At 39.2% G+C, this 24,808-nt stretch overlaps 1 protein-coding gene across 5 annotated transcripts in view; it reads left to right on the top strand.

Annotated features, from left to right (window-relative positions):
• The window catches only part of KIF21A (kinesin family member 21A), a 173,314-nt gene that overhangs the window by 142,607 nt on the left and 5,899 nt on the right, over window positions 1–24,808 (top strand). For 3 of the 5 annotated variants that reach the window (XM_083182937.1, XM_083182936.1, XM_083182935.1), the window contains 10 exons: window positions 159–376; window positions 7,489–7,602; window positions 8,050–8,178; window positions 12,284–12,322; window positions 13,148–13,284; window positions 17,386–17,566; window positions 19,790–19,954; window positions 21,003–21,120; window positions 23,172–23,342; window positions 23,535–23,734. In XM_083182937.1, coding sequence (XP_083039063.1) covers window positions 159–376; window positions 7,489–7,602; window positions 8,050–8,178; window positions 12,284–12,322; window positions 13,148–13,284; window positions 17,386–17,566; window positions 19,790–19,954; window positions 21,003–21,120; window positions 23,172–23,342; window positions 23,535–23,734 — 1,472 coding nt within the window. The remainder of the gene's footprint in view (window positions 1–158; window positions 377–7,488; window positions 7,603–8,049; window positions 8,179–12,283; window positions 12,323–13,147; window positions 13,285–17,385; window positions 17,567–19,789; window positions 19,955–21,002; window positions 21,121–23,171; window positions 23,343–23,534; window positions 23,735–24,808) is intronic. The other 2 variants (XM_083182939.1, XM_083182938.1) reach the window with 1 other exon arrangement.

Here is a 24,808-nt window from a genome sequence, read left to right as displayed (position 1 = left end):
CATTTGTAGGACTGGCGAGTGTGTTGGTACTTCTGTGTGTGTGTGTGTGTGTGTGTGTGTATGTATGTATATATATATAGTTATATGTATATATATAGTTTGATTTATTTTTGCAATGACAGTATAAAGTTAGGAACATTTTGTTTCCTTGTATACAGGCCCGCAGGAGAACTACGACTCAATTGGAGCTGCTTTATGCAGATAGTAATGAGAATGCTACTGATCTTGTTGCTGAAGAAGTGGGGTTGTCAACTCACCTTGCGCCTGTTCCTGAAGTACAAGCAGCTCCGATACACATGGAGACAAGCGGCAGTAATGTTAGGGAGAAAGATTCCCAGCCCCCACCTCCTGGCTTACCTTCTAAAATAGGCAGCATGTAAGTCTGTCCTTGACGCATTAACAAACGTTGCTTTCCATGTTCCTATCTATTTAATAACCATATGCATGAATTTCTGCTGCCTCCATGTGTGTGCTGAATGGTCATGAAACATGTCAAGTAGCACACTTCTAGTGTCTGCAGACATTTTACTAATTTAGCATAAACGTTCACAATACTACTGTATTTTCACACCTCAATGATGCCTTTTAAATATATAGATAATACATTACCAATACACCTATTATAATCTAACATATTGGTATTAATGTCTACAGGCTCTCCTCATTAGCGTAATGGTAGAGAACTTTCATTTTTCTGTATGTTCTGTAAATTGTCACTAGGATACTGTTACTAAGAGCCTGCACTTTTTCCATTAAAGCAGATTTTAAAAAAAATTGTTATCACATGGGCATGATAATTGTATTGAATTGTTTGGCGTCACTTGCTACTAAATAGTTAACACTAAGATATTTTAACAAACAGTAATGATCTGTAATTTAAACTAGTTTCATAAACTTTGTTATGAAAACATATGATTTGATACATAAATTTATGTTTGAGCGGAATGCTTTTTGCTCCCCTGCATTACTGATTGTACCATACTGTGACACCCTGCAGCTGATTCTGGCAGCAGCACCTGTCTTGCCTCCAAGAAATTCATCATTTATTACTCTTAAGTACTCGCATCTAATGCACGCTTCAGCAGCTAAATGTTTGTTGCATGTACATATTTCAAAGCTCTAAACTAAGCTACAACACAGAAGCTTAACTAGCAAAAATCATCCAGTGGTTCATACATTTGTTTTAATGCCGTGGTTTTTGTGGCAAATCTCAACGGAGAATGAATAGTCTTAGACCCCAGCTTGCATCTGCATCTTGTTAGATTTTGGGACAGTCGGAACATTGTGCCTCAAATATTATAGTAAGGTAATTTAATTTTACTTATGTTATCATATTCATCTTTGACAACTGGAACTTCGTTTAGGAATTATTGTCTGCACATTATTATAGTTATTGATTTTGCACACTTAGGGGGATATTCAATGCAGGGTCACGACTGTCGGCTGTCCCGATAGCCGTGACCCTTTCCCGTTCTCGGCCGACTCAGTGGCAAATGCAGGAGTTTTAGAGGGGGGTTTCCAAATGTAATCCAAAATCCCCTACTCTGCAGCACATTGGAGTAAGTACGGGAGTTTGGGGGAGCTGTAACAGCCCTGTAAATTGGTCTTTTTATACACTGGACACTGTATGGCGACAGTATTAATATTTAAGCTCACAATCTCCCACTTCATGGTAGGAATCCTGTCTCTTCCTCCTGGCAACTACTCTGGTCCAAGCTCCGATCCACAAATACAGTAAATGTGGTAGAAGCAGCTGCTACCACTGGGCATGTGCAGCATCTCCACTCTGTCCCTTACACTGCATGATGTGGTGGCAGCTCTATTGATCATATTATATACCAGTGCTATTGTCATAATTTAAGGCACTTTCCAAAAGGAGGGGGGTTTCCAAGCAACCAGAACACCCCCCCCACACACACACACACATTTGCATATGCGACTCGACACAGATTTGGCAGGCGGGATTCAATGTCCCGCCTGCCGAGCGCCGAGAAGGGGGAGTGGCCGTGAGAAGAGGCTGGAAATTGTCGAGCTGCGGCCGGGAGCTTGTCAATTCCCGGCCGTGCTCGGCAGAACGTGCCCGACTGCTTGTGAAGTTGGGCATGTTCTGTCGAGATCCCTATTCAGTGCTGTCGGGGAAGACAGCATTGTTTAGGACCCGACGCTATTTTCCCCCATCGGGAATAGCGGCGGGAGATTGAATATCCCCCTGTATCCAGAATTACTGATGTAAATGTTACAGCTCGCCTCTTTATTTCGTAAATGTGCAATTTATTAGAGACTGAGAACATTTGAAATAGTGTTGGTTTCTTATGTAATGCATTGTCGTCTTTGGCACTAAACCAGAACAGACTAGCAAGTAATCTTATATGTGGACTGTGAATCTGAAAACCATGTTCACCATATGGGGTAAATGTAATAGCCTGCGAACTGCAGGAATCTGCAGGATCCGTGTTAGTCTGCCCATTGTTTTAAATTAGCATTCATTAAAACGACTAAACTTTTCAATTAATGTTATTTTAAAACGTTGTGCACACCCGCACGGATCCCGCAGGGTTACATTTGCCCTTTTGTGTCTTCTTTTTTTTCTGAGTCAGCAGGTGAGCTATATCTGGAATACTTTTGCTGTGGTTCATTACTAAATTACATTTTAAGGAATTGTGTGAAAAAAAAGGAAGTACAATAAGAACAATATGAAGTTCTTCATTCTACATTGATGAACGTTTCTTTTAGAATGTGAGCACCTTGAACAAAAATGACCAATATTTCTAGGCGTTGATGTTAGGGAAACTTTACCTAGAAGATCTGACCATATCATAATGTTAGTAGTTACAGTTAGCTTCAAGCAACATGCATGGGACTTCAGATCTGTCCGCTTGCTAAATGTTAAATGTTTTGATCTACCTACCATCATAAAATGACTGGGCAATTGTGACTTTCCTTTGAGGGTAACAGCGGGAATGTTCTTTTTCACGCTAAAAACAGGCAAATCATACAGCGGATTTGATTTGCAAAGTTGCTCTGAATAAAAAAAAATTTTTCTTTAACTGCGGAAGATTCTTTTGAAGAACCTTAGAGGTTATTATACTTTTGGTGGAAGCCTTGTTTAACTGGAAATGTTGCCCGGGTGGAATGAAGATTGGATTTCATTAAGTATTAGACATATTCAAAGCTGATCTCCCAGTCTCGGTGAAGAAATATGAAGTGGAAAAGATTACAGCAAGATAATGAATGAAAGAATTAAGTTCCAAAAAAAAACTTACATATAAAACATAATTGAAGTTTTTTGAATGGCATTCAAGGTTTCAAGGCTTAAATATTAATGACTGTTACTAGAGACATGTTAAACATAAAGTATTTGCAAGAAATCCCAATAATTCTGAGTTAGAAGAGTTCTGTCATTAAAGCATAAGTAGTGTAATTTAGTTGGTTTGATGGTCTGATTTCTGCTACAGGAGAATTGTACTGTATATGAAGTGCTGAGTGGCAGGGGCACATGTCATATTTACAGTCTTATGTTCTGGGCCACATACTGACTGATGGCTGCCAATTCTTACCTAATCAATGCTTGAAGTTTATCAGAATTTGTGGATTTTTGTTTGCCCACCCGCCTTTGAAGGATTGACCACAAGTTCTCAATGTGTTGGAGTTTCCTGGCCATGTACCCACAATTTTGATGTTTTGTTCCACAAGCCACTTCATTATCTCGTTTGCCTTATGTCAAGGTGCTCCATCATGCTGGAAAAGGCATTGTTCATCACCAAACTGTTCTTCGGTAGTTGGTAGAAGTTGCTCTTGAATGATGTTTTGGTTCTTCATAGCTGTGTTCTTAGGCAAAATTTGAGTGAGCCCACTTTCCGTCTCCCGTTGTCTTTTCAGTTGCACCAAGCAATCTGAAAGGGACTTCATCAGAGAAAATGACTTTACCCCAGGCCTCAGCAGTTCAAACCCTGTACCTTTGCCGAATTTCAGTTGGTCCCTAATGTTTTTTTTCCTGGAGAGAAGTGGCTTCTCTGCTGCCCTTCTTGGCACCAGGCCATCTTGCAAAGTCTTCACCTCCCTGTTCACTGACGCCTGCCTGCTGCCATTCCTGAGTAAGCTCTGCAATGGTGGTGCCCTGATCCCACAGCTGAATTAACTTTAGGAGACCTCCTGGCACTTGCTAGACGATCATGGGCAAACTGAAGCCTTCTTCAAAACTTTTGGCCATGGCTGTACACCCTAATGACACTCTGCTTGTGTGATATTTACACACATTTTTCATAACTTAGCTACTGTTTATTTATTTTTTGGGTTTCAGATTATTTTCATGAAATGCAAAGTGTTGTTTTTTGTTTGTGTAATCATTTGTGTAAAAGTGTGTACTTTTCATGTAGTGTTTTGTTGCTGACTAGCTTGCTATTCTTCAGATCCAAACAAAACCCAATGGCTGAAAGGCGTGCACCTGAACCTTCTCCCTCATCAAGAAGGAAAACATATGACCGAAGTGGGGGGATATTCAATGCAGGGTCACGACTGTCGGCTGTCCCGATAGCCGTGACCCTTTCCCGTTCTCGGCCGACTCAGTGGCAAATGCAGGAGTTTTAGAGGGGGGTTTCCAAATGTAATCCAAAATCCCCTACTCTGCAGCACATTGGAGTAAGTACGGGAGTTTGGGGGAGCTGTAACAGCCCTGTAAATTGGTCTTTTTATACACTGGACACTGTATGGCGACAGTATTAATATTTAAGCTCACAATCTCCCACTTCATGGTAGGAATCCTGTCTCTTCCTCCTGGCAACTACTCTGGTCCAAGCTCCGATCCACAAATACAGTAAATGTGGTAGAAGCAGCTGCTACCACTGGGCATGTGCAGCATCTCCACTCTGTCCCTTACACTGCATGATGTGGTGGCAGCTCTATTGATCATATTATATACCAGTGCTATTGTCATAATTTAAGGCACTTTCCAAAAGGAGGGGGGTTTCCAAGCAACCAGAACACCCCCCCCACACACACACACACATTTGCATATGCGACTCGACACAGATTTGGCAGGCGGGATTCAATGTCCCGCCTGCCGAGCGCCGAGAAGGGGGAGTGGCCGTGAGAAGAGGCTGGAAATTGTCGAGCTGCGGCCGGGAGCTTGTCAATTCCCGGCCGTGCTCGGCAGAACGTGCCCGACTGCTTGTGAAGTTGGGCATGTTCTGTCGAGATCCCTATTCAGTGCTGTCGGGGAAGACAGCATTGTTTAGGACCCGACGCTATTTTCCCCCATCGGGAATAGCGGCGGGAGATTGAATATCCCCCTGTATCCAGAATTACTGATGTAAATGTTACAGCTCGCCTCTTTATTTCGTAAATGTGCAATTTATTAGAGACTGAGAACATTTGAAATAGTGTTGGTTTCTTATGTAATGCATTGTCGTCTTTGGCACTAAACCAGAACAGACTAGCAAGTAATCTTATATGTGGACTGTGAATCTGAAAACCATGTTCACCATATGGGGTAAATGTAATAGCCTGCGAACTGCAGGAATCTGCAGGATCCGTGTTAGTCTGCCCATTGTTTTAAATTAGCATTCATTAAAACGACTAAACTTTTCAATTAATGTTATTTTAAAACGTTGTGCACACCCGCACGGATCCCGCAGGGTTACATTTGCCCTTTTGTGTCTTCTTTTTTTTCTGAGTCAGCAGGTGAGCTATATCTGGAATACTTTTGCTGTGGTTCATTACTAAATTACATTTTAAGGAATTGTGTGAAAAAAAAGGAAGTACAATAAGAACAATATGAAGTTCTTCATTCTACATTGATGAACGTTTCTTTTAGAATGTGAGCACCTTGAACAAAAATGACCAATATTTCTAGGCGTTGATGTTAGGGAAACTTTACCTAGAAGATCTGACCATATCATAATGTTAGTAGTTACAGTTAGCTTCAAGCAACATGCATGGGACTTCAGATCTGTCCGCTTGCTAAATGTTAAATGTTTTGATCTACCTACCATCATAAAATGACTGGGCAATTGTGACTTTCCTTTGAGGGTAACAGCGGGAATGTTCTTTTTCACGCTAAAAACAGGCAAATCATACAGCGGATTTGATTTGCAAAGTTGCTCTGAATAAAAAAAAATTTTTCTTTAACTGCGGAAGATTCTTTTGAAGAACCTTAGAGGTTATTATACTTTTGGTGGAAGCCTTGTTTAACTGGAAATGTTGCCCGGGTGGAATGAAGATTGGATTTCATTAAGTATTAGACATATTCAAAGCTGATCTCCCAGTCTCGGTGAAGAAATATGAAGTGGAAAAGATTACAGCAAGATAATGAATGAAAGAATTAAGTTCCAAAAAAAAACTTACATATAAAACATAATTGAAGTTTTTTGAATGGCATTCAAGGTTTCAAGGCTTAAATATTAATGACTGTTACTAGAGACATGTTAAACATAAAGTATTTGCAAGAAATCCCAATAATTCTGAGTTAGAAGAGTTCTGTCATTAAAGCATAAGTAGTGTAATTTAGTTGGTTTGATGGTCTGATTTCTGCTACAGGAGAATTGTACTGTATATGAAGTGCTGAGTGGCAGGGGCACATGTCATATTTACAGTCTTATGTTCTGGGCCACATACTGACTGATGGCTGCCAATTCTTACCTAATCAATGCTTGAAGTTTATCAGAATTTGTGGATTTTTGTTTGCCCACCCGCCTTTGAAGGATTGACCACAAGTTCTCAATGTGTTGGAGTTTCCTGGCCATGTACCCACAATTTTGATGTTTTGTTCCACAAGCCACTTCATTATCTCGTTTGCCTTATGTCAAGGTGCTCCATCATGCTGGAAAAGGCATTGTTCATCACCAAACTGTTCTTCGGTAGTTGGTAGAAGTTGCTCTTGAATGATGTTTTGGTTCTTCATAGCTGTGTTCTTAGGCAAAATTTGAGTGAGCCCACTTTCCGTCTCCCGTTGTCTTTTCAGTTGCACCAAGCAATCTGAAAGGGACTTCATCAGAGAAAATGACTTTACCCCAGGCCTCAGCAGTTCAAACCCTGTACCTTTGCCGAATTTCAGTTGGTCCCTAATGTTTTTTTTCCTGGAGAGAAGTGGCTTCTCTGCTGCCCTTCTTGGCACCAGGCCATCTTGCAAAGTCTTCACCTCCCTGTTCACTGACGCCTGCCTGCTGCCATTCCTGAGTAAGCTCTGCAATGGTGGTGCCCTGATCCCACAGCTGAATTAACTTTAGGAGACCTCCTGGCACTTGCTAGACGATCATGGGCAAACTGAAGCCTTCTTCAAAACTTTTGGCCATGGCTGTACACCCTAATGACACTCTGCTTGTGTGATATTTACACACATTTTTCATAACTTAGCTACTGTTTATTTATTTTTTGGGTTTCAGATTATTTTCATGAAATGCAAAGTGTTGTTTTTTGTTTGTGTAATCATTTGTGTAAAAGTGTGTACTTTTCATGTAGTGTTTTGTTGCTGACTAGCTTGCTATTCTTCAGATCCAAACAAAACCCAATGGCTGAAAGGCGTGCACCTGAACCTTCTCCCTCATCAAGAAGGAAAACATATGACCGAAGTGGAGAGAAGATCAGTAAAACCAAAGATCAAAAGCTGTATGTATTATTAAGATGTTCGATCCTAATATGCTTTTGTTTGGTTCCTCCCACCGTTAACATTATCTGCAGGTTTCCATTCTTCTGTTGTATGCTGGCATTGCAGACCACACTAAAGTTATTTTAGTGGTACTTGACATTTTTAAAAATTAGTTTAATATAGCCAACCTATGATGCCATTTTGTGTACAGCTTGTAGTAAGCTGACTTGTTAGAAGTCAGTTTTGCAGTTTGTACTGGTTTTCTGTCCTTGTGTATGCCTCTGCTTCTTTTGTCTATGGATGATATTTTGTATTTGTGCCATGTTGCATTCCCAGGACTATTTTATATGAAGCCTCTTAATAGAAATTTTGGAGAGCAGGCTTGTATCACATGAGTCTTTTAACCTTACTGACTTATTTTATAACCTGTTGATGTGAGCATTCCATCTTGTTTTTATATCTTATAGCTCAGATTCTGGAACATCAGAGGCTAGTCTGTCACCTCCTTCTTCCCCAACAAGCCGGTCCCGTAATGAAAAGAATGTTTTTAGCCGTCTCACAGTTTCTCAGGGAAACGCAACATATCAGCAGGATAAGTAAGTCACAGGACGAAGAATTTGCCTTTATTGGCTGGCACAAATAAGGAATATTTTAGAGTAGGATAAAATAGTGGCATAAATCATTTTAACAAAATGTTTCCATGTAAAGATTTTTTTTTCAGTCTTTGTAGTATCAACCCCAAGAACTCCCTACCTCACAGTATGGTTGGGGGATTGTCATCTAGAAATTATAACCGTATGCATAAAAAAAAATTCAATATATTTAAATCCACTAAGTTTGTTAGGTGCACAGTCCTTGCCTTTTTTAAGGTTCCTTATCAAAAATATTTTTTTTTTTAAATACATTTATATATATTTTTAATTCGTTTTTGGTGACTTAAACCCCTTTGTTTTCATTGGTGGTACTATCTCACCAGTTTAGGTTTTATATTATGTCTTTTAGACCATGCAAAATATTTTATACAGCATAAGTTATGTTGTGTTGTTTAGCTTTATTGTTACATTTTCTCAGGTTGCCCAGTACTTACTAGTTTGTTACTATTGATTTATATTGCCATTGTGTATGACATGGCAGTAGAATTTTAGTAAGAGAGAATTTTTTATTTTTTTACGCAACTAACCATGTCCTGCCCATTTGTCACGTTGCTGCGATGTAACTCGTGGCTGTCAGGCAGAATATTCCAAGACATAAGGACTACATCCTGCAAACAGCTGTTTAAAAATTAAACTTGATAATGAGCACAAAATTTGTGTTTCTGGTCATAAAGGACGTTATCCAAGATGCAGTTTACTGGTTTTAAACAGTGTCTGCAATCTCTTTAACAAAACCAATGACTGAGATTATTACAAGATGACCACGGTCTTAAAAACATGTGCAGTAAAACATAACCTTTCTGTTTCAAGCACATACAGTATGATACATGCTGCTTCAAGCACATACAGATTTTTATGGGGAAAAAAAAAATTATACTTGCTTATTTTTTTATAGGGCTTTTTCTTCATTCAGAAAGCAGTACTTAGGATGCTGCGATTATTAAGAGTGTGGGAAATGAAAGTACTCTGTCTTCTTTCCTTTTCTTCCTTCATTCTAAATCCAGGATGCATCGCCGACCAAGAGATGATTTCTCCTGCCTTCGCAAATATGTCAGTCTGAACTGACTTTTATTTGTGGGCGCCGGGACATCAGCCACCTGCCCCTGGTCTGCTGGGCATTCCCATGGCCCATCGCCGCCGCCATCCCAACCTCCCTCCCTCCCCACTGCGAGCGCCCTGGCAAGTGTGTAACTCACTGCAGGCGTTCATAGTTGGGTTTGCACATGCACAAACACCAACCATCAGGGCAGGGCCCATTTTTAAATCACTTTGAGTGATCCAGAATCGGCCTCTTGTGTGTAAATGGACAAAACCGTGTGCACTGCAGGTGGTTTGATAAAAAATGTGCAGTTAGATTAGGGTGAGTAATTTTGTTTCTGTGCGGGGTAAATACTGGCTGCTTTATTTTAACACTGCAATTTAGATTTCAGTTTGAACACACCTCACCTAGATCTAACACTCTGCATCTGTTACATCTGCCCCACCTGCAGTGCACATGGTTTTGTCCATTTTCAAACAAAATGTGCCCTGCGATCAGGTCTGAATTAGGCTCTTTGTGACATTCAGTTACTTCCATGTTCACAGATATCCCCCACCTATACTTGAGAAGCCATCAAAATTATATTGTGAGGGAGTAATGGAAAAGGACTAGCATACAGTATGTATAGGAGACCAGAGAGTTCAGACTCTCCTTTCTATACATCAAACTGCATTTTATAATACAGTGGTTCTGCATAAGGAGTTTCTAGCAGTTATATGTTCTCAAATACGTAAATGGAGATTAAGTATCAGATGCAGAAATGCACACAATTAACAGAACAGACGTTGAGAGCTATTAATATGGACCAGAAAAAATCCTTACTGCACACAAGTGAAAAACAGAATGTGGTGACCTATGCATTTACATATGACATCGCTTTTACTTAAGGTGTGATATAGGATGCTCATGACACTCCTATAACATGCTGTTCTGATCTTGTTTGCAGCACTGCATCCACAGTGACCATATTTTAAGAAGGTTACACGGGAGACTCGGTCAGGGGCTGCTGAAAGTAGCCGTTGCTTCTATGGTGTTAAGATCAGATCCACCAGAGCGCTTGAACAATGCTCAGATAGGAAGAGTGGACGTGGCAGGGTTTGCTCGGTCTGTTACATGGAAGTACACAAGTGGAATGCTTGATCTGGCATTTGCATTTTTTCACACGAGTAATCACAGCCACACATGTATTGCGTGCACCAATGAATCAGTTCCTAAGTTAGGGTAAATAAAAATAAAATCTGTGTTGAACACTTTCATGGCATCCCAGAAGTTGAATTTGCTTCTGATGTAATCAGTAAATTGTACTACGTTATTGTATCACAAAATTATATAAAACCAGTGGTCATATCTTCTATACAGCGCTTTTTTTTTTTCTCTTAAGAAAAGTGTTCTTTAAAAACTTAGTTTTATAGAATACAGTAATTAAAAATGGTAAGACAAAATCTAAGGGGGAAAAATGCCCCTTTGGGGTAGCTTAGTGATAGTAATACTCTGGAATCAGGCTTGCTGTGTGTTTACCATTTCACTTGTACAGTACATGCATCTTGGAGATCATGCTTCGGTGGGCTTTTCTTAAATTCACTCCACTTACTGAGCAGCTTATCGGCTGCGGACAGCTGTCACTTTGGAAAGTCAATTTACCCTCCACTTGCTTATGTCACCTTTTAGATTCCTGTTAGCCCTAAATGGAATACACTAAAAATGAAAAGAAAATTTTAGGTTACTGTACTACCTTTTTTGCTTGTGAGAAATTTAAATTTAAAAATCCTTTGAAATACCTTTTACTTATATCTGAACTCCTGCTTGATACTAATATCAGAACATCTCACATATTCTCTAACATAACTAGCACAACTGAAACTATAAATTATTACTGGGGGTTTTTCGGGACTCATAACTGATGTAGTTACTGACATTCTTACGTTTACACATTTACATTTTAACTGTCTCTATTATTTTTTTTACTTAATGTTCTCAGCCAATTAACATTTTTAGATTTTTGGGGGGGGAAATATTCCTTTTGGGATGCAAGTCTGCTTTTCATCAATTTTTTTTAAAGAAAGGTTTGTTTTATTTCTGAGGCATACACAAGATTTCCAGGGACGTGCGGTGAGGTAAATGGCTCAAGAGTCCCTGGCAAGTACCAGAGCCAGATTTGCACACAATAAATGAGCCATGGGGTACATGCCGGTATTATACACATGTGCAGCAGTATACACTGCTGGAGATTCACTGGGTTTTGATAAGAGTTGTGCAGAAAAGGTAGCCAGGTGAGGCACTGCCTCAACTGCCATAGACGTTTTACTTCAGAGTTTTGGCTATAAAAATGATTAGAATAATAAAATAAGAATTTTTTTATAAATTCTTTGTGATTTTGACATACTTTCTAAATTAAAAACACCGGCATATATGCTAGTATGACAGGAAAGGCTGTGCCTCACCCACCGCACGCCACTGAAGATTTCCTCATTGCTGTAAGAACACTGACACTCCTCTAAGGGAGTGGAACAGTCTGACGCATTGTTTATTGCTCCTTTGTATTCGCAATTCTATTATACTTATTTCCCCGATTCATACATCATGTTTGCCTAGTAAAGGGGCTTACACGGGGAGATGAGCGTTCTAAGCGATGCTAGATCACTCAGCACACACAGCACTGCACAGCAATGTGTCGCTAAGCAATCTGTCAGGGCCAGTGTTCTCACTATCGCAATGCCCCTACACACGGAGCGATGTAGGGACATTTTCTAAGCGACCTAGTGACATTGCTTAGAGAATGCCTGGGGATCGCTACATACATAGGCCCTATTACTGCTAACAAAGTCCTTGATAAAGAGGAGTATATCTAAACATACAGACACATCCTGTGGGCCCATGGAAGCACTACATTTCATTCATTGTGTTGTGTGTGCTCAGGAGTCTAATTCTGTATCTCCTATCCAGTGCTCAGTCTTTACACTTCTGATACCTGTATTCTTTCCCCTTGCACTCTACTACTGGTCTTTGTAGGTCTGATGAAAGTGATTCCTCTCTGTCCGAGGTACACAGGTACAAATTTCCTTGTACACTTTTTTTTTCCTTGTCGCAAGTAATGCTGCTATTTTTTTTTCCATGCATGATTTTGTTTTTGTTCTGCACTTACAGACGTTTGTGTTTCCTGTATCCAATATGTGTCAGTAATGCTCTTTAAAAACAGGTTGTTATGCTATTTGCATTATCATTTTGCTCGCTTATTTTGACAGCCTTTCATTTTAAAATGATATGAATATGATGTGTTGTAATGTTAGAGTTTTTCTTACAGCAACAATGATAAATGCCTGTTATGTAACATACTGTATAAATACATTGAGTTTGTGGTGTGTAATGCAGTGACATGCAAACTGTGCCGGCTGAAGAGCTGTTGAAAAAAGTCTGCTTTGCACACTGAGCTATGTAGATATTTGGGACATAACTCGGCAGCTGGCAGCCCACAGGCCACTTATGGCATTTTCCTAAAGGAGTTTGAATTTTTTTTTTTTTAAACTATACAGGATGGCCATGACAAATGTGCACATTACAGACATAAAATATTTGTATAGACCTAACTTCCACATGTTGACATACAGCCAGGATGTTCTTGTGATCATCAGTCATTCTATTGTATGCTGTATTTATTTGCACAAATCCAAAGGAGCATAGTAAAGAATATACTTTCATTTTCCAATCAATTAAAAACTGTATTTTGTGCACGCAGGCCTTATGAAGGCTCAGATATTCGTCACTGCATGTACAGACAAACATGTCTCATTGTTGAGGACCAGGAGTTGTTATATTACTTTTAATGAGCAACATTAACGCCAATATGTGTGTTCTTTTTTTTTTCACCATCTCTAGGGGCATAATTAACCCATTTCCTACTTGCAAAGGCAACAAGACATCGCTTGTACAGTGTATCCATATAGCTGAAGGGCACAACAAGGCTGTACTCTGTGTAGATGCTACAGATGATCTTCTTTTTACTGGATCTAAAGGTCAGCTATATTATTTCCACTTGTATAAATACTGACTGCTAATTTTGTATGACTTTCTAATCTGTGCTAGATGCCATTGGTCCAAAGAATTGAAGTGTGTGTGTTACTTCATGTAGGCTTGACAAGTAATAAACATGACATAATTCAGAGTAAAGATGTGTCCTGGTATATCTAGCCTCAATACGCCCTGCAGCGGGGGGTGCCTGGTGCGAGTGAGCCACCAGGTCATGTTCAGGCATTTCTTTTTGCCTAGAACGCATAATGGTAAGAGCGCAATGTGTCTAGTATTTACCAGGAGACCCCGCTGATTAATTTAATATGACATTTGTATATTCTGTGTGGCTGAGTCTGTATGCGGAGTAGAACAGGACTTGTATTGGGATAAAGCCACAATTGTGCAGGGGGGGTGTTCAATTAAGTCAGGCTTTTTTTTGGCTAGCCGAAAACTAAACCGACTTTCCTATTTGATTGCAGATGTTTTCGGTCGGTTCTTAGGCATGTTTCGCCTCTGCTGTTTTTCTTTTTTTATTCAAAACTGCATAGGTGAAACATGACTAAAAATAGTCGAAAGCTACATTTTCGACAAAAAATGTGGATCGTCAAGTAATTCGCCAATTCACATAATTTTTCGACCGTGACAGATTTTTAGACAGTCCAAAGATCGGCACTTTTATTTGAATAGTTTGAATGTAATTTTGATCTAAAAAAACAGCAATAAAAGTGCAGATTTTTTGAATGTTGAAAAATGTGTCACTTAATTGAATACCCCCCACAGAGTCTCATGAGACATGGAGTGAATGCAGGAATGATTTATGAGGACTCATCTGTATGATGCACTAAGCATTGTCCTTTTTCTGGAACTTAATTATAAGTAAACTTGTGTTTTCATCATGGTGTTGTTGCTGCAGAGAACACATCCCAATTCTAGAACATTGCTGCCATGAGGTTAGCAGACATTGTCCAACTCAGTCAGGCTCCAATAACTCGTGACTTTCAAGAATTGCTGGGAGGAACCTATTGTAAAGCCAAATCAATAGGATAGGGGAAGCACAAAATCCCTAAACCTTCGTACTTTCTTGCTAAAAATGTATTATGTCTTTGGAAAAAAGTGTGTTTGTACAGACACCAGGGAATATGGATTGCAATCTTCATTGGGGCAGGTACTGATATTAATGAGTAGCATACTCTGTAAAGCGCTGTGTGTATAAATAACTTCACTGTTGTATAACTTTGAACTTGCTTTATTACTTTAAATTAGTAGCAATTAATATTAACCCCTTCAGTGGCAATCCCGAGAATTTTTCGGGCTGTGCCTCAGTGCCCAGTCTGGCAAGCCAGGAAAATTCTCAGGATTGCCACTGTTTACAGCCGGGCAGCGCTGCCGAGTTCAATCACTGAACTCAGGCAGCTTCAGCGCAGCGGCGCTGCCCGGACCAGTGAGCAGTGGAGGTTTTTTTTTTTTAAGGGAGCGCTCCCTATAAAAAACTCGCCCAGTGGGGAGCGCCCCCCCCCCCAAAAAAAAAAAACCCCACCACTGAAGGGGTTAATGTTGGCGGACTGCAGCACGCATCCAGTAAAATGACATACATACCATTCTGATTATCTTGTAAAGCATGCAATCTTCTTGACGACCTGCTCAGACTTCACAAAAGGCCTTAATGTGTGTTTTACAGACAGCTATTTTCAAGGCTTACCTAGGATGAATGCCAGTTTAGTATTTAATGACTTTAGCTCCAGAAAATGCATTGACTCATTGATTTTAATTTTACAGCACTAGCGGTGAATGTGAAATAAACATTAAAAAACACTTAAAAAAGAAGTGCTTCCTAGGGCAAAATAATCCCAGCGGCTTGTTCATGAAAATGTGTTACATAAAATGACACTTTTTAAAATGGGGAGCTGAGATCTGAAAGTGTTGCTTTTATTTTTACAGCCTTTTATGTAAACAAAACATTTCCGCGTTACATATAAAGCACTACTGTTTGACCCACTTTTCCCAGAACAGATGCATTTTATTGACACAGAAAATCTTAAACTTTGAAGGATCATTTCTTTTACATTTACTTGACTTTAATTCAGGGGTGGGGACCCTCAGGCCCGGGGGGCCATATGCGGCCCCCGTAGCCGGTCTGAGTGGCCCACCCACCTGCTTGGCCGTTTTGCTGGAAGTCGAGTACAGGGGAATTCTCGCGAGAGGTTGATAGTTCTCGCGAGATTCCTCTTAATCAACAGCTGCCGGAGACTGTCAGTCCTATTCAACGGCAGCCGCCTCAGTGTGGGAGGGCTGCAGCTGGACAATTTGTAAGATACATTGGTACTTATGTATTATCTGGGCTCCCATGTTAAATGCACCCCATTTTTTCATACCCCTACTATCCAACTACGCATGGAGTTGATTTTATATAGTGTGGCGAGCGCAGCGAGCCACCATGCCCGAAGCGTGGCGAGCGCAGCGAGCCCCGCGAGGGGACACGGTCTCATAAGAAAACCGGGAGTCCAGATATTACATAAGTACCGATACATTTTTACATATGGCCCTCGAAAGATGTTTTCCCCATACAAACGGCCCTTGGCACAAAAAAAGGTTCCACATCCCTGGTTTAATTGAATTTATGGGAATATTGTCTGCAATTTTTGCTGTGTATTTGATGCTGGAAATACTGCAGTTATTTTAGACAAACTTCAGGTCACTTTAATTTAATTTTTGCTTTAAGTTAAAAGATATCAAGATTTCTGTGTGTATGTACATTATGTATGTATGTATGTAGATAGATAGATAGATAGATATATGTGTGTACACTTTAGACAGTCTGCACACTGTATATCAATGTCATTGTGAAGTGATGTAGCCACATAAGGGTTAAATGGAGAAAAATAAGAAGCCAGCACATCCAATATGAAAAAGATTAATATTCCAAGGAAGAAAAGTGAAGTCATACAAAGTTCCATGTTGCAGTAGACACATACATAGAAAATAAAACCAATTTCCAGCAATGCAAGGCATCTTGTATAGCATTATGAAGGTGGTCTACTACAAATCACACATGCTCAACAGCCATTTCAGTGTCCTCACCATCCTCAGGAGCATGAGTGACTGGCAGGAAGACCAGAATATATAGCTTCCCCAATCATATCAATCAAACAATGAGTGCTCTCCACTTGTTAAAGGTTCAAGGTAAACTGTGTGGTCTCTATGCAAAACTGCCACATATATAGGACTATCAGTGTTTATACACCTTTGATGGAAGCTATGCTTAACTAGTTTCATCACATCTGGACATATAGAATATTAAAGAAACACTTTACTTTAGTACAGTAGTACAGTGCTTATTTACAGAAAATTCTATATAACTACAAATGGTTATGGAATACATCTGTTATTTTCCTATGATTTTTGATGTTCTAGAAATATAAATTTTATTTCAAGGTTGAAAACATGGTTTTGGTGTTTTTGACCTTTTGGTCAGACTGCTGTTTGCATACTCCAGCTGTTTTGGTGCTTTCATGTAGAATCTAAACAGCTCAATGTCCTCTATATGCAGGCATGGAGGTAAGGACTTTGTTAACCCATGTCCTGTTATGGTAACTCCTTTTCCTGCTCACAGGCTGCCATCATAGATGTGCATATTAAAGAGAGGACACAAGCTTCCCCTCAGGCTTCCTCATGGTGTTTAAAACTCCAGTTTATCTGTGTGGGCAGAATTCTAACAGGACATCACCGTAACATAGCAAACAATATGCAATGATATACCCATGTTCTCCACAGTATTCATTACTATATTCTAGAAGTTCTGCAGTACAGTATAGAATGGTATAGATATATATATATATATATTATAAAATGGATGGTGAAGGAAGGAATCACCGACACTTGTCGGACTTCACAACAAAGAAAGTCACAAGTCTGGTGTTTCTTTGCTGTGAAGTCCGACGATTCCTTCACCCATTCTACATTCGTGCGTAAGCACTGAACAAGGCACCGGGTCCATATTATATCTCTAGCACACTGATTTGAGTGCCAAATAGACTGTTCTTTATATATATATATATATATATATATATATATATATATATAATTTATTTATTTTTTCCCCCATTCAGATCGTTCTTGTAAAATCTGGAATCTCGTCACTGGACAGGAAATTATGTCCCTTGGAGGTCATCCCAATAATGTGGTGTCTGTGAAGTATTGTAACTACACAAGTCTAGTATTTACAGTGTCAACATCTTATATTAAGGTGTGGGACATCAGAGATTCTGCAAAGTGCATACGGACACTTACGTAAGTATTCTTACCAATATGTAGCATATAGAAATAATTGCCATAGTATAGACTTCAAAATCTGTTCTTAGTGACAGAATGCCATCGTAGAATGCTGAGCACACCAAAGCTACCACATTGTACTTAGCCTTCACATTTCTGTTACTGTAGTCTATTTATGCTATTCCTTATGTAGTAATGGTTTCAAGGGGATTATGTCAAGTTTAAGCTTACTACTAAACTATATACAGTATATGAAATAATTTGGCACCCTGGGTTCCGGCACTGGGCCGGATAATCTGTTTTGCAGAATTATCAGTGGTATCCCCTGGAGCCGTGGTTGGTTCCCACCACCATCACAGTGCGACTATACCTCCCCACACACATACCCTTCTCACACACTGCAGCACGCCAAACACCCCCCCCCCCCCCCCCGTTGTCCATCTGTATGACCGTCCCACTGATGCATGGCACCCTCCCGCCGCTCTTTAATACCCTCCCACACCCTAAATTCTCCTGGTGTCCGGATTACCAGGTTCTGGACCATCAGGTGCCGGAAAATTGATGGTTAACATATATATGTGTGTGTGTGTGTGTATGTGTGTATATATATATATATATATATATATATATATATATATATAGGTAATCCGTGGGCTGCTGGTGTGCTCCCTGCGGACAAAGAGGCGGCACTCAAAGGACTTCCAATAAATTTTTATCAATATAGATGATGCATGTGAGAGACGACAACGTTTCAAGGCCTACATCGGCCTTTTCATCAGGTCAGATAACGTGCATAGCGGTGTAAAGACGATATATAAGTATATATATATATATATATAGATGGCAGTTGTGGGTTGGCGCCCTTTTTTTTAGACCTTTAGTGATTGGGTCTATAAAGCTTTTTAACAAATTTCTAAGTAAAAAGTAAAGTCCAGATCCCAGGGATCGTTTATTTGCTATTGTGAAATATACTACTGAACGTTTTATGGTCTGAAACAATCACCACTGAAGTGTGGAACAAGAGACTTTTTAATAAATGTTTATAAATTCTGGACTTTACTTTTTAATTTGAAATTTGTTAAAAAGCTTTATAGACCCAATCACTAAAGGTCTAAAAAAAAGGGCGCCAACCCACAACTGCCATCCACATTCCCTTTTGTCCCCATCCAACAGGGGTCCTTGTAGGTCAGGCAGCCCAAACAAATTAGCTACTAAGTTGGAGGCGCGAAACAAGAGTCTGTTCCATATATATATATATATATATATATATATATATATATATATATATATATATAGAGTAGAGAGGAAGCGGCACTCGGAGTCATAAAATAAAGAATACACGCAGGTAGATTCGTGATCAAACGTTTTCAATGTTATACAAACATCGTCATCCTGATGACGATGTTTGTATAACATTGAAAACGTTTGATCACGAATCTACCTGCGTGTATTCTTTATTTTATGACTCCGAGTGCCGCTTCCTCTCTACTCTATATTTGGGACCGCCGAGTCCGTACCTGAGGGCACCGGGGCACGGTAATATCACCGGAAAGGTGTGCTGTCCTTCAACTACCATATATATATATATATATATATATATATATATATATATATATATATATATATATATATATATATGCATGTGCAGCGGCGGCACTCACTTTCAACAAATAAACTGAGTCCACTCAGTAGTTCAATATTGTTTATTTGTTGAAAGTGAGTGCCGCCGCTGCACATGCATATATTTGAACATCTTTGTTCTTGGAAGGCCCTGCACAAATTGGACAACATCTCAACACTTGGGGTGCCGAGACCAATTCATTGGTATATATATAGATATATATATATATCTATATGTATGTGTATGTGTGTGTGTGTGTGTGTGTGTGTGATCATCCAGTCAAAAGGAGGTATGGCAGCCCCAGTGACGGACAGGACCAGCACTCCTGTATAACTTCGGTGATTCATAAGTTTAATGTAATGAAACCTATAAATCATGGAAGTTACATGGGAGTACATGTCCTGTCTGTCACTGGGGGCGGCCATACCTCCTTTTGACTGGATAATATACATGCTATTTTCTGCCATGCACACCACCATTCGACTATAGAAGAGTGTGAGTCCCACCGTCCCAGATCCCCCCCCCCCCCCCCCTCTCCCAATATATATTTACATTTTTTGGAAGTGTAGTTCACAGCAGGAAGAAGTTTGTCTAACATACCAAAATATCTCCTCCTGAAGATCTTCCGGTCAAGTGATGGCCTGGGATTCATGTGCTGGAAGTCAGAATAGGACCGTGACCATCCCTCCTGGCGAAAACCAAATAAATCAAATTGCGCTCAATCCAACTGGCACCTTCCTGTATGCAGCAGCTGGAAATGCAGTTAGAATGTGGGACCTGAAAAGGTATTGTTTCACAAAGCTTGAATAGGATTTATTTTTATTAATGAAAACAGAAGTGACATACAGTATCTCAGTCACATCAAATTTCAAGGGACACCTGTGACATAATGACAAAATGAAAACCTTTGTCTAACTGGAGATTTAGTTTAAAATAAAAAATAAAATATAAAATTAGAACAAAATATGAGCTGGGGTTATTAGGTAGCATACATGTCAGAAGGATGATACTAGACCTGCCGCCTAGGCACAGTGAAGGTAAACATTTTTGGGTGGTCTATCAATTTGGTTTTACTTATATTCATGAGAACCAGCTTCTATTCAAGGGACCCTGATTTTTTTTATACTGATTATTTCAAAATGTAAGTAGTTGTCTGATCCATCTTTATTTTTATTTTTTTAAAGCAAACCAAGTGATTTGAGAGCTTCGCTAATGAAAATATATTGATGTGCCTAAACAAACCCATAAATACACAAATAAAATAAAAATGGAAAAACATTTTCAATTAGGATTCACGCTTATGATTCGTTATATGCTAATCTATATAATAACATAGATAGCATATAAAGAGCCAGGAGTTTTTAATTTGTTTGTGTATTTGTTTATTTATTTTCATTCAGTCACTTCAATATATTTTATTAGTGCAGCTTTCAAAAATCATTTTGTTTTTATCCTCGTGGCCATTCTATATGACATTAAAGTATACAAATGTGGTTTCACTTTCTGACTGCTGTAGCCGTTATTTTATTCATGAATATTGATTTGATATTGGTTATAAAATAATTTAGTGCCCAATTATAATTTTTTTTAAAGCTCTTTGAGAGTAAAGAGATTGTCATAAACATTTAGCTATAGATATATTCTTTGCTTTTTCATAATTCTGCTATTCCAGAAAAGCAGCTAGTAAAACAAATGTACTTGGAGCAAAATGGATGCGGCCAGAAAGATGAGACTGGAATGCGTAAAACAAACATAAAACGGCTTAAGTTTTCATTTTGAAAACTTGCTGTGGTATTCAGTCAAATATGCTGACTTTATTTTTCACCTCTAAAGGTTTCAGTCTACAGGGAAATTAACTGGACATCTTGGACCTGTCATGTGTCTTACTGTAGACCAGGTTGCTAGTGGCCAAGATCTAATTATCACAGGCTCAAAGGATCACTACATCAAGGTAAGAGAGTGAGAGGGAAATTACATTGCATTATCATTTAAGACAAATAAAGATGGTAAAAATTAAATTTCAAAGATATGTTATAACCAGAATTATTATTAGGATATAAATGTAATGTAAAATAAAACATTAAAATAGGCAGAAAAGCAATAGTCAACAAGTCCAGGTTATACTTAAGTGTATATGAAAAAAAAAGTGCATTGTCAGTTTAACCCAGTGCCAACGTGCTGTGAGTGATCCTCAAAATATTAATTGCCAGCATTACTTACAACAACTGTTCTTTTAGTATAAATAAATACAAATACAGCCAAGTCAATTAATTGAAGTTTAGTTAAATATTGGACCCAAGAACAGTCGCTGTGAGCGCCGCTGGAATTTTAATGGGTTTCTCTCACAGCAATGTTGGCACTCAAAGGGTTATGAAACAAAAGTTTTAATAGTATCTGTTGGTCTCTGCTTACTGTATAAGCTACATAAGCTGCACGGACACATCAAATGGAATGTTAATGGCCACAAGTGCGATAAATATGCAGACACATGTGCATCATAGCAAACTGTGACATCCACCCTATTGGCAGCCATGATGAGTGTAGCTATATCTTTAGGTGTTCATCTTGATTGTTTTTTCTGGCTTATTGTTAGGAACATAGATCATGCCGCAGGAGTGCTCAAACAAAATCTCCTTTCAGATTAGTTCCTCTTCTAAAATATTTTATCTAAACGCTTAACGTTGGATATTAAAATTAGGGTTTTGCAGATTGAAAAGATAGCGCTCTTATTAGAACCTCCATGAGTGTCAGGTTACTTCTAGTCTGTCAGGGCTGGAGAAAGGGTAGACCATCTCAGCATTAATGCTTTTCCATGTAGTAGCTGTGAGTCGCAGCTACTAAATATTTTATTACACATTTTGCTTCTCTCCTGGTATGAAAGACGACATTCTATTTTCCTGACAAAAGTACTTAACCGTTTGAGTGCAAACATCTCTGTGAGAGATCTGCATAATATCCGCTAAAAATGCCAACATCTCTGTGACATATGTGCAAAATATGAGTGCCAACAGCTGTGTGAGAGATGTGCAAAATATCAGCTAAAAATGCCAGCGTCGCTCACATTTGTTATATACTGTAAGTTCAAATAAAAAATGTGTAAAAAAATTATATTTTCTATATAAGGTAAACATATATGAATAAAAATGTTTGCTTGGCAATTTTCACGCATATTATGATAAATTTACTTGGCACTCAAAAGGTTAAATATAATTTACATTTGTCTGTAGAATGTAGTGAGATAGTGACTTAAGTGAAGTGCATTAATCAGAAATACAAATAAGCATGTACTGTAATACTTCTATACGTTCCAACAAAGAAGGTGAATGTTTTGAACATTTTTTATAAATGAGAAGCCTTATGCGGGGTACACACCAGGACGACCCGCTCACAATGCACATTGTGAGCGGGTCATCTGTGTTTCTTCTGACACGCTCACGATGATGCGGGGGGCACAACCCGCTCACGATGTGCACCGTGAGCATGTCCGATCCGATGGCGACCCGCACCCTGGAGTATGGTCGTTCCCAGATCCTACCTGCTGCAGGTAGGATCCGATTAATGACCGACCAACCCGTGGGACCGTTCATCAGATCGGTATCGGTCCACACCAGGATAGAAAAGGGCCCAATCACCACACAATCTACATCCGGTCGGAATTGGATCGGACCCTTGTCGTCCTGGTGTGTACCCAGCATTACCCTGATAAGGCAACTGGAGGTTTCATTGGTATAGAAACAACATTAAATCTTGCATTTTTTGATGTTTTCCTGTTTAAATGTAATGGAACATAGACTTATGTAAGGATGATTTAAGTACTCTCCTAGGTGATAGCAAAGTTCTGGAAAAATGTTGATTTTTAGGACGCAAAACCAGTTAAATTGCTTAAATGTAAATCAAGCATGTCTAGGGCTTACAGCTGGGACTTCAGGATTTATATGGTAGTAGAGATCAGGATAATTACATTGTACTAACTCTATATTCTCAATTTTTGCTTCTCTACAGATGTTTGATATAACTGAAGGGGCTCTTGGTGTTGTAAGCCCCACACATTGTTTTGAACCTCCTCATTATGATGGCATTGAAGCGCTCATCATCAATGGGGAAAATCTTTTCAGTGGATCAAGAGACAACGGAATAAAGAAATGGGACCTCTCTCGGAAAGACCTCCTTCATGTATGCTTGTGTTTTGTTTATGTTCTCTGTTGTACAGTAGTATGCGTCATCTGAATGAAGATATTCTGTATGATTGAATTGTATAAATAGTGTACAGAGAATCTTGCAGGGATTTTTTTGAACATTATAATTTGTTGTATATACATTAGATATATGATCTACCTTATGCATTATTTCTTTCTTTTCCTCCAGCAAGTCCCAAATGCTCACAAAGATTGGGTATGTGCTCTTGGAATTGTGCCCAGCTGCCCTGTTGTTCTGAGTGGCTGTCGAGGAGGCATTCTAAAACTCTGGAATGTAGATACATTCATGCCCATTGGAGAAGTGAAGGGACATGATAGCCCTATCAATGCAATCTGCACAAACTCTAGTCAGATTTTTACAGCAGCAGAGTAAGGATTTTTTGTTTCATTATTGTATGCTTCACAATTTCCTCCTTGTAGCTATTTGAGAGTTTTGATAATATGTAGCTAATTTGCTGTCTTTTACATCTCCATTAAATATAAAGGGTCTGATGAGGCTTTATTGTATTCCGAATTGAATATACAGTCAGGACCATAAGTATTGGGACATCGACACAATTCTCATATATTGAGCTCTAAATACCACCACCATGGATTTGGAATGAAAGCTTTAAATTGAGGGTATTTACATCCAACTCAGGTGAACGGTGTAGGAATTACAACAGTTTCTATATGTGCCTCACACTTTTTAAGGGACAAAAATTATTGGAACAATCGACTCAAAAGCTATTTGATGGACAGGTGTGGGCTATTCCGTCTTTATTTCATCACCAATTAAGCAGGTAAAAGGTTAGGAGATGATTCCAGGTATGACATTTGCATTTGGAAAATGTTGCTGTCGACTCTCAATATGAGATCCAAAGATCTGTCACTATTAGTGAAGCAAGCCATTCTTAGGCTGAAAAATCAAAACAAACCCATCAGAGAGATAGCAAAAACATTAGGTGTGGCCAAATTAACTGTTTGGAACATTCTTAAAAAGAAGGAACGCACCAGAGAGCTCCGCAACACTGGAAGACCATGGAAAACAACTGTGGTGGATGACAAAAAAATTATTTCCCTGGTGAAGAAAAACCCTTTCACAACAGTTGGCCAGATCAAGAACACTCTAAGACACCTTGATAAAGCTGTGAGTACACAGCGAAATGCGTTGGTGTTTCCTGGACCCCAATTGGAGAGAGAGAGAAGAATCAAGTCCCAGCAAGGAAATTGTTGACCACCTGCTCAATTTCTTCTGATTTTTTCCCAATCTCATCCATTGAGACCGTGATAAAACCCTGGACTTCTGGATTGCCATTCCTAATAAAGGACACCCCGGGCTGGCTAAACCAACATCTTTGCCAACGGGCCAACATCCAAGGCATCCATTAGGACATCCAAAAAGTGGTTATACAAATAACGGACCCTCCTTGGACAGTTTCTGGACATTTTAATAAGTCATTA

This window comes from Crinia signifera, chromosome 4 (genome assembly GCF_055691185.1).
Source record: "Crinia signifera chromosome 4, ASM5569118v1, whole genome shotgun sequence".
Classification (NCBI taxonomy): domain Eukaryota; kingdom Metazoa; phylum Chordata; class Amphibia; order Anura; family Myobatrachidae; genus Crinia; species Crinia signifera.
This window is presented reverse-complemented; position numbering and strand designations above follow the sequence as displayed.